The 10,636-nt window shown below is 43.4% G+C and overlaps 1 protein-coding gene across 1 annotated transcript in view; it reads left to right on the forward strand.

The window, feature by feature from the left end:
• Positions 1-8,486, forward strand: part of WDFY2 (WD repeat and FYVE domain containing 2) — a 59,498-nt gene extending 51,012 nt beyond the window's left edge. The window contains exons 7-12 of the mRNA XM_054655149.2: positions 716-842; positions 2,709-2,814; positions 5,444-5,545; positions 6,189-6,319; positions 6,638-6,746; positions 7,376-8,486. Of these exons, the coding sequence (XP_054511124.1) occupies positions 716-842; positions 2,709-2,814; positions 5,444-5,545; positions 6,189-6,319; positions 6,638-6,746; positions 7,376-7,405 (605 nt within the window). The 3' untranslated portion in view covers positions 7,406-8,486. The remainder of the gene's footprint in view (positions 1-715; positions 843-2,708; positions 2,815-5,443; positions 5,546-6,188; positions 6,320-6,637; positions 6,747-7,375) is intronic.
• The last annotated feature ends 2,150 nt before the right edge of the window (positions 8,487-10,636 follow it).

The following is a 10,636-nucleotide window of genomic DNA, read 5'->3' on the forward strand; positions in this document are numbered from 1 at the left end:
ATGCCACAATCTGTAGAATCTATGGCAGGAAATGCCACAATCTGCTAATTAAAGCAGAGTGAGTCTTGAACAAATTGTAGTATTTCAGGGTGGGAGAAAGGATGCTGCTCAAGACAAGATCTGTATTGACAGACACTTCATCCCAAGTGGAATAGGCACAGCTTGGAGGCACTAAATGCTTGTTTCACTGCTGGGACTTGCACCCCATCACCCTTTGAAAAGAGCAACCCTGGATATGATCCTACCATCTGACAGAAGAAATGCTGTCATTCCTCAGCATTTTTTCTTCATATCCCTCCTCTCTAACTAAGTGCTAATAATTCAAGATAGCACAATGTAGTTTGGTCCTTGTGCCGGGGGACTGAGAAGATGCCCATAGCATTCCACACTTGTTTCTTTTTTAATCTTCTGGAAATTATGGAGATGGAAATTTCTGTAGTCCCACTGTGACCATTCTTCTTCCACACTTTACTGCTCAATGGATTCACCTATGCAAACAGCAGTGAAGCCCTGTGCCTACAGAAGAGCAGGATGGGGTTTCAGTAGTTTTTCTAGACTGTTAGTTTTCCACAGGAAGGCACATGGTTGCACAGTCTTTGCCAAAAAGATATGCATTTTAATCACTCCATGTTTTTTGTTGTATCTTTACATATAGCTACCTTCCAATCTTCCACTTCCTGTAATAAAATGACTGATGTGTTTGTTCCTATTGCAGGTGGTGTCACTGCTCTCTGCTGGGACCCAATACAGCGAGTTTTATTCTCAGGCAGTTCTGATCATTCCATTATAATGTGGGATATTGGAGGAAGAAAAGGAACAGCCATCGAGCTGCAAGGACATAAGTATGTTCAAAGCCCTTCCTCCTGCTTTTATAGGAGAATAGCTAAATGCAGAAGCCACAGCTGGAAACAAACAGCCCAAAGGTTACAGTCTTCACAAGCCTCAAGCTTGTATGTGTGACTCCCTGGAGTCCATATACAACAGGAATAATTTGCTTATAGTAAGTTTTCCAGTGTTAGGCCCACAGGCTGTTTTAAGAGTCTGCAGAGGGTGGTGAAGGAAAGCACAACATCCGTAGTCCTGAAAGTGTTATGCCAGAGCCTGTGCCTGTGTTGGAAAGAGGAGGCTCCTCAAACGAGAACAGCTGCAGGAAAATTCTTGGGTTTTAGGTGTCAAGGTCTTTCCTTCCCCTAGAGGGAGCATCGGGCTTGGACAATTAATCCCTTTTTCCTCCGTTCTCTTTCGCCTACAGCCTGAATTCAAAGTGATGTGCTTTTACCTTTAATCATAGCTGCCTTCACATCTCCTCAGTGCAAAGAGGCATCATCTTTGCAAGTACATTTGCACAGCCATTGATGTCTTTGAAGAAGGGTAAGCCCATGCTGGGCATTGATTATGCATCAGAACGGCTCTAGTGACAATGACTCCTCACCTTTTAACTCTGGCAAGGCAACAAGTTGGTTTTAGAGTATTGGGACTGCATATATGTGGGACTTGCATGCCAGGCTCAGGTCTGGAGAGACAAAATCCCCTGGTGGTTTTGAGCTAACAGTTTCTTACATATTTATGTGTTTCTTTTGAGTGATGCTGCACTCTGCTGAGTGATTGGGATGCCTCTGGGATTTCAGAGCACTGCAGAGCTCTAACTGAAATTACCAGATCAGCCTCATACTCTACCAGTGGTGCTTGCTAATGCAACACCACTTGATTTATTGCTGTGGAAATTGGTTCTAATATGAAATTAGCCTCTGGACCTTAATCTGTGAGATGGCTGTCAGCTGGAGCTGTACAACACAGCATCCTACACATCCTGATGGTGTCTCTGGTGTCTGCCAGCAGGCACTGTGAAGGGTGGCCCTGTTGTTCCAAGCTCTCCCATGAATGCATTCCCCTCTTCAGGTTCAGCCATAGGCACAAATAAATATGTTAGCATACAAGTCCTTTTGGCAGACAAGACCAGTGGTGGTAGCAAAGGAAACCAAATCTTGTGGATGATTTCCAGTCACAGTATGTTCAGTTCCTGTGTCTTCAGAACCTTGTTTTTTCCATAGTAGTGTTGTACTGTCTTTGTTTCCCAGGTTGTAAACAGCCTGAGATGAGGCCTGAATTTATTCTCTTATGAAGGACTGAGCCCATCTTTGGGAGTTTAAGCTGAATTGTTCCTCCCATGTTGTTTTTTCATTAAAAGAAGAAACAGAAGCACCTAAATTTTCCACCTTACTGTGAGAAGGTTTAGGAACAATTTAGTGTCATTCCTACCTTATTTTTCAAACTCCTTATGCTTGTTAGTGTCAAAAGAAAATCTTCAGTAGTTTTTCAGTGATTCATTTCTAGATGTTGCAGGGATTTACAAAACAAAGTTGTTACTGACATTCTGCCAAGAAGGTATCTTACCAGGGCTGTGTTTATGCATCCAGATGCGTCCACTGCTTCCCAGTGCAGCTGGGACCTCCTATCCCAGGAAGAGAAAAAACAGTTATCAGAACAGGTCTTTGCTTTTGTGGATGCTGCCCAGATGAGCAACACTCTCTTTCTGGTCCCAGTTTGACAGCAAAGACTGATTTGCATGTGATGGATGCCATGTGCAATGAGTGGTGGAGGGAAACATATGGGCAAACAAATGGTTTGTACTGCTTTATTGATATTCTGTGCTCACTTGTGCAGTAGCCATAGGTGGTTGATTGCTAACTGTCTTGTTTCTTTCCCAGTGATAAAGTTCAGTCTCTCTCCTATGCTCACCACACTCGGCAGCTCATCTCCTGTGGTGCAGACGGGGGAATCGTCGTCTGGAACATGGATGTTGAGAGGCAGGAGGTAGATGCTTAGTTCTTGTCAGTTTGGTCTGAAGCAGTCCTGGGAAGAAGGAGCCTTTCTAAAATGTGCAGCTTTCAACCTAAACAAGATCATTCCAAGCTTTAAAAATGTTTCTGGATGTGCTCCAGTTGTTATAAAGCAATTATGCTGTGCCTTTGATAACATGGTACAGGCGAAATCGGCTGGCAGAAATTTGTATTAAATAGGCTGCTAAATGGCTCTTGCTCATTACATTACTGCTCTGAAAGATATTCTGTAAGGAGGGTATTGAGATGCTCTACTGTATTTTTCAGCATGTCAGGAGAAATATCAGTTCAGATGTAAATGGATGGACTGATTGATTCATTTTGGTTTTAAAAAAGTAAAACAAGAAGGCTCTTGGTCATGTCTGGAAAAACACAACCCAGCATTTTTTTCCTTGATAAGAGGACATTTAACTAAGGTTCCAAGCAATTGGTCTTGCTTCCCTCTGGTGTAACCACATAGAAGTGGGGTAAATGATGGCTTTGCTGATCCAGACAGTAAGATTTCACCCACACATTCCTAATTGCTTTTGTGCTTCATGGCCAACAAATCTGAGCAGGTGCAAAAGCACTCCCCAGGTCTTTGGCACTGTGGGAGCAGCCCCCACTTGGCAATTTCTGAGTCCTGACTCAGAGAGAGGAGAGTGAGCTCTGTGCTGGCTGAGTCAGGCACCAACCCTGCTCAGGAGCTTGGCCAATCCTGGTGCCATGAGTCACAGCAAACCTCTGCCCTTTTCCTGCAGGGGGTAGGTCAGAGGAAGGCTTTTGGCAGCATGGGCTTTCACCAGCTTTGCTGGTTCTCAAGAGTTGTGGCTTGCATTGGATTGAGTGTGTCTCCTTTGAGGAAGAAAAAACACTAAGTGGAAAACCTGATTTTAAAAAACTACTGAAGTAGGCATAGGCAGAAACTGAGCTCCCTTTTTAATGTGAATTAGCATTCCAGTTGACTCTCTTTAATTGCTAATCCAGGGCCCAAGTATGTCATCAGCTCCTAAACTGAAACGAAAGCAGAGCAGTTTCCTCCTTCCCAACAGATGTTTCCTTTTTGCTGCAATTCAAACATCCAGAAATGAAAACCTTTATTTATTTGCTGCCTTCAAAAGGCTGCAGTAAGGGTTAAGATTGGCTTGTCACCAAATAGGCAGTGAGAAGGCTGGTTTAAAATATAGAGGAGGAATATTATTAGCTAAATAAAGGCCAAGCAGCAGGTGCTAATGGTGCACAGCTTTCCCAGACTATGGCTATGTGGGCTTGTTCTTGTTATCAGCAGCACAGCAGGGTGTTCTTGGTGCTAAACCACCCCCAAAACATGAATCTTTGAGATTTTAATATCAAACCTTGGTTTTGGGTCCTAGATCACTTTCTTTTGCATTTTGGCTTTTGTATCTTTGCTCTTTTTTAAGGATTTTCTCCATGTGATCCATGCTCAGTACTCATTTTGTTGCTATCAGATTTTCCCACATTACTGAGATTGTGTTAGAGTCACTTAAGCCATTTTAGCCCTTGATTCTTTATTTTTAACTCAACTTTTAAAAAGCTGTGAGAAGGTGTTTGAAAGGTTCTATAAGCTGTCTTTCTGTTTGACTACAAAGTGGTTGTCACAAACAAAATGTTTTCTTCATCTGTAGTGTTCAAATGCCCAAGAGATGGAAAGTTATACACAGAGATGTGAATCTGTAGGCATTAAAAGGAAAGACTGTTGTGGGTTGAAAAGACAAGGCTTTTCCCCAGCAGAATGAACTGCCTTCAAATAACTGGCAGAAGAATATGAAACAGGTGATTGCTTTATTGCTGGGAGTCAAAGCTATCCTGGGAGCTGAGGGTCTCAATCCATCCTTAACTTACCTTTGCCTGGCTTTTCTATTGTTTTTAGTTCTTTATCTCAGCTGTGTTTCTTGCCATTTTAATTTGCAGCATGTGAGAAACCAGTGGCTCTGACAAGACAACTGCAGTTTGCTAATAGCACTTCCTCACAAAGTGTTAAACGATATTTAGTGTTTATTTAACCTCATGGGTTGATGAGGGAAAAGAGCTTGGGTTTGGTTTGGGTCTTAGGCTGGTTCAGGTGAATCACATCCTTCTGATCCTTGTGTGTGATTTGTAGCACGGGCACCTCTGACAGCAGGAACTCCTCTTAGGGTGTTAAAGAAAGAAAGAATGCGAAAACCTCCGACAACATCAGCACTTCCCATAACTTCCCTTTCCCTTCAGATGATTTGCTTGGCTGTTGGAAATACTGATTGACCCCAGCTCCCACCAGAGGCAATAGCAGATGGTAAATGCTGTCCAGACAGGACAGAACAAAATATTTTTATATAAAATAGAGTTGTTTCTGTGGTCTTATTATCAAACTCTTTTTCATGATTGGGATGAGAACTGTTCCTTCCATGTCCTTCAAAGCTAAGCCAGAAAAGACATCCCAGGGAACAAATATCATCTTGTCATCATCAACTGTCAAGATGGCATCTTGGGAAAATGGAGATATTAAATCAAGCTTAGCTGGCCATATTGCCACACCACAACACATCTTTTTTGTCCTGCCTCTAGGCTCCCTTGGAAATTTTTCTACTTGTTGCTCACTTTGTGTTTATATGTGTGTGTTGCAGACCCCGGAGTGGCTGGATAGTGACTCCTGTCAAAAATGTGACCAGCCTTTCTTCTGGAACTTCAAGCAGATGTGGGACAGTAAGAAAATAGGCCTCAGGCAGGTTTGTATGTGCCCTTCACTCTGTTAACATGGTGCTATTAAGCTTTTCTTTCATAATGGAGTCTAGTAACCTTTTTTGCCCCCTAAAGCTTTGAGGATTTGCATTTTGTTCTTCCACTAAGTGCTCAGGGGTGGGACAGTGGGTTCCTCTCTGTGGCTTGATTTTGTGGTTGAAAGGAGCACACTGGGGTTTTTTTCCAATCAATGGAAATGCATGAAATACCTGAAATAGGCCTTCTTGGGCTGAGTATATCTGGGGCCTTCCATGACTTTAGCCATGGGGGACTTTGCTCATTGTTAGTCAAATAAGTTACAGAAAGAAATTTACAGCTGATTTTTGGAGATTGTGCTGGAACCAAAGCTGTTTTCAATGAGATTGTATAAACATCTCTACCTGCTCAGGCTGTGTTGGGAAAGGCTGCTGTGTTTTCCTGCCTAGCAGGAGAGGGCTGCAGATTGCAGACTTTTACTGGAGGGGTGTAGAGGTGCTGCAAGTGCTCATGGAACTTGAGAAATGGGTGTCTGGGGCAGAGCTGAGCTGCGCCGTGTCTTGCTGGAGTGAGATGGGAGAGCCAGCAGACCTGAGCAGGGACCCGGTCTGGGTTTGTGGCCTGAGAAGTCTTTGTGCCTGTTGTGTCGTGCAGCATCACTGCCGGAAGTGCGGGAAAGCCGTGTGCGGGAAGTGCAGCTCCAAGCGCTCCTCCATCCCCCTGATGGGCTTCGAGTTTGAAGTGAGGGTCTGCGACAGCTGCCACGAGTCCATCACGGACGAGGAGTGAGTGTGGGCACTGCAGCAGGGGGAGCTCCTGCAGCTGGAAGGGCCTGGGGGGCTGCAAGGCTCCAGGAGGAAGCAGCCTCGCACGGTGGTCCCTGGGCTTTCTCAGCAGGATAAGGAGGAGATCAAGCCAGAAGGGATAGAGAGCCCCTAGCCCCTGTTCCTTTCATGCCAGAAAGATCTCAAAGTGCTGTTTAAAGAGTGATTGCTGAATTAATGGCTTACAGCAGCAGTCAAATATTTTTTCCCCAATAGAGACCATTTTGGGGGGAAATCCTGCAGTTACAGTTCTTGCTGATTTTGGATTTCTTTCTTCAGGAGAGCACCTACAGCTACTTTCCATGACAGTAAGCACAACATTGTTCACGTACACTTCGATGCCACCAGGGGATGGCTGCTGACCTCGGGGACAGACAAGGTCATTAAGGTAGGAGCAAGGAATGTGCTCCAGCTCCTGTACTTCATTTCCCTTCCCTCTTCCATGTGGCTGCAGGATGTCATACCTGCCTTCTTCCACCCAGAGACTTCTCACTTGGGATTGGGATTGGGATTCCTGCCCAATAAGGACCAAGGAGGTCTTGATCTATGAGGTTATTGCCTGAAGGGGCTGGGACAAGTGCTCACTGTAGCTTTTCCTTGAGGAAGACCAACTGTTTTTCAACATGCCAAATCTCAGTGTGGCTAGATAAAGAAATAGCTGAAATAATGACTAAGTTATAACAGTTTAGGTAATTTAAAAAAACAGAACCCTCACAGTGTGTTATGACTGTTCTGATCATTGAAGTTAGTAATGTAGTGGGAGTTTTATTGGTTTCTTTTAAGGCCAGATATGAACCTGGCTCATACAGGTGAAAGCTGGTGACATACAGAATGTCATTTTGTCAACCTCCACCACTCTGACATAAGTGCTGGAAAATTAAATCAAACTTCTTCAGACTTGTGGCATCCACCTCTAACCATGTTGCGCCTCTTAATTAAAGAGGCGTAAATTATATTATATAAAGATTCTATTTTTACTATTATTCATTATGTTGTTTTATTTTATTGTATTAACAGTTGTGGGATATGACACCAGTAGTGTCTTGATGTTACATCAGTGGAACTTGAAAGGTGATATTTACAGAAGAAACGGATTTCCTAACCCCAATTATACTGCAGAAGATAGATAACACTGGGCACATATGGCTGATGAGAAAGGAACTAATGTGTTTACAACAACTTTATGTCCTCTGCTTGATCCAGGCTGAACATTTGCACGAAGACTCTTTCCACTTCTTCTCAAAATATACAAGAAGGTATTTTTTTAACTAACGGTTTGTACGATCTGACTTTGGTTGTCTTGAGTTCGTTTGGAAAAATCTGTGTGCAGTGCAATTTTTAGTTTTTATATTTCAGTATGTCAAGATACTTGCTGCTTTGTACAGAGGGTTCTTGGGTTGTGTCTTCCTCTGTGAGTTTTTGGTGTCAACAGACTGTGTAAGGCAATTGGCTCTCCCTGCAGCCAGTACCTGTTGGTTTGGGATATTTCTGCTGACCATGCTCTCTCCAGAGGAGGAAATCCAGGCATGGTCTCTGGGTGCATCACCGAAGAGCTGATGGACTATTGCAATTCCTAAAAGGGCTCTACCATCTACTTGTCCTAGTGGGCATCATCCAGAGAGCATTCATTGGTCTGTATAATCTTCCTGCCTCTCCCTTTGCTGCACAAGTCGCAGAACCAGGGGTCAGGTTATTCAGCAACTGATTTCTACAGAAAACTGAAATAGTTTTCCAGCTCAGAGCATTCTAAGGAGCACACAGACTTGTTTGAGTTTGATGATGCTGACAGTCTGATTCAAATGAAATTATTGGCAACAGGAACTTTTGGGAGTGTGTGCATGGAGGGGGGCAGATCTAAAACTGGTCTAGATCTGAAAAGTCTGGTTTATCTCTACCTCTACCTCTACCTTGCACAGCAACATTTCAGCATTTATACCTGTCTGTGTTGTTGAAGATGAATTTTGTTCTTCCTGTTTTCCATATGGTTAGTCATATTTATTTTTTTAAATGCTGATGGTTTTTATTAATTTTCTCTATAGACCCAGAAGTGATATTGCTGAATGATGCCCATTGTCCTGTTGTCATACTTTACAGTTTCTCTTAAAAATAAACAGTATTTAAAAACCTGGATTGACCAAAATTACCTTTTTAGAATGACATTGTCAAGGTGAATAACTATAAAAGCCCTTTTTTCCAAAGGGACCTTCTCTGAAGAGTCAACTCTCCATTCCATTAATCCATGTTACTTCTTAGCATGGTACTACTCACACACTTCAAAGAAATCGGTGTAGAGAATTTGCTCTGCAAAGGCTTTCCTGCATCTCCTGTTTCAGCAGGCCTTGTGGTTGTAGCTATTGTGCTTGCACCACATTGGTGGCGCTCAGTCTTGCCCTGTTTTGGACTTCCCTTCTTTCCTCTGCAGTGGGGAGGCCATGACATTTGCCACTTCAGAGCACACTGCTATCTGGAGAAGCCTTGTGGTCTCTTTTGAGAGAGAATGCCAAAAGAAAATAAAGCTTCTCCTTTGTTTGCCCAGCAGCAATTTGCTTTTGAGGGAAAAAAAATATGGTTACCTCAATCCATGGCATTAATTCTGGTCCAGTGAGCTGCTGCAGTAAAGGGTGAGTGGAATTCTGTGTGCACATCACAAGACTGCTATGTATTTTCAGGGAAAATTCTCTTCTTGAACATCTTGTAACCTGTGATGAAGCATTTTGCAGTCATGTTCTCTGAAATAACACCACCTTGGGTTTCCTGGTCGTGCAGCCTGTTGTTGTTTCTCCTCTAAACAGCATATTTTAAAGCATATTGTCAAACATAATTCACAGTACTATTATTTTTCCAACTTGAAAGTTGTTTTCTCAGTCTTCCCACGTTCTCTCCTGGAAACTAGATGCTTGTTTCCTCTTGGAATGCTTTTCATTACACCTTGTGCATGTTTTCTGATGACTGAAGCGTTCCTGGCTGTCAAAGCTATGCAAGATGAGCAAGTGGCCTGCCATATTTTATTCCAGCTGGAGAGTATGTACAAAACTTTGCTGGACTCTGGTGTTCCATATTCCCTTGGGCTCAGGGCCTTTTGGCCAGAGACCTGACTTGTGCTGTGCAGGGAGTGCATCTCATGGTGACAGAAGCACGGGCACACCAAAGTGAATTTCAATTGCTGTTTAGTGCTCGGTTCCTGAGGAGACAGCAGTGGCACCAAGGCTGGGATTCCAGCATGAATTGTGCTCACACTGATGGAGTCATGGAGTCAGCAAGGTGAGGATCTGCCCCTGGTCAGCACCTACTCCTGAATGCCTAATGTGCAAACAGAGGTGAAGAACTGATTGCAAAGGAGACTGCATTTGAGAACGACTTGTTTGGACTGGTCTGCAATAAAATCGTGGCCACTCCCCCATTGTCTTCCAAGGAGTCGTGGTTTCAATGTTGCTTATATGTGGCTGTGGGGTATGCAAAACTGTTTTGCAGAATTCTCCTAGTTCTTCTTTCTCACTGAATGACCTGCAGGGTTATCTGGATTTAAGTTAAATATCTCCTTATCTTGCAGTTTCAGGACAAGCTGCTCTGGGCTTAGAAAATTATATAAACTTCAAGTGAAGCTGAGGGGGGAAGGAAAATTTGTCCCTTTGCAATGCCCTCAAGAGCTGAAATGTAGACATTATGAAGAGAAAATAGATGCATCTAATTCAATAATTCTTTTACTTTACAAATGAAACAAGAAGGATTTGACACTGGGAGAGTTAAAATGCCTGCCTTCCTCTTCTGCTGTGTTAGAGTAGCAATCTCAGTTTCTTCTGTCTGCTAGATGGATACAAAAAGGGATCTCTGTTGCCTGGTCCTTTTTTTCCATTTTATTTGCTGAATAAGAAATCTGAGCTATTTTTATGAATTGCACCATTGGAGGATGGGAGGAGGGGGTGTTTTGATACAGGTGTGGACTATGCATAAACTCTTTAATGAAGCCAAGCCCCCTTTCCCTGGGGCTGCTGAAGGGCAATAGCTTTTAGTGATACCTCATGCTGTGACAAGGGACACACAGACGTTGCTAGCTCTCTCTGCTCTACACATCAGAAAAGGTGATTTCATTTCTCCTTTAGCTGATGCTTCCTTCTGGGAAGTGACCTCCAGAGCATCTGCCTGCTATTCTGGGTTTTTAAATTAGCAGTGTGTGTAGGGCTTAGGCAGGTGATGTGGCAGGTGCTGGTCACATACACAGTGCCTGAGCAGCTTGCTAGAGTCACTTCAGTCCCAGGTGGGGCAATCTGAGCACCAAAC

The sequence above is a fragment of the Agelaius phoeniceus genome, chromosome 2 (genome assembly GCF_051311805.1).
Source record: "Agelaius phoeniceus isolate bAgePho1 chromosome 2, bAgePho1.hap1, whole genome shotgun sequence".
Taxonomy (NCBI): domain Eukaryota; kingdom Metazoa; phylum Chordata; class Aves; order Passeriformes; family Icteridae; genus Agelaius; species Agelaius phoeniceus.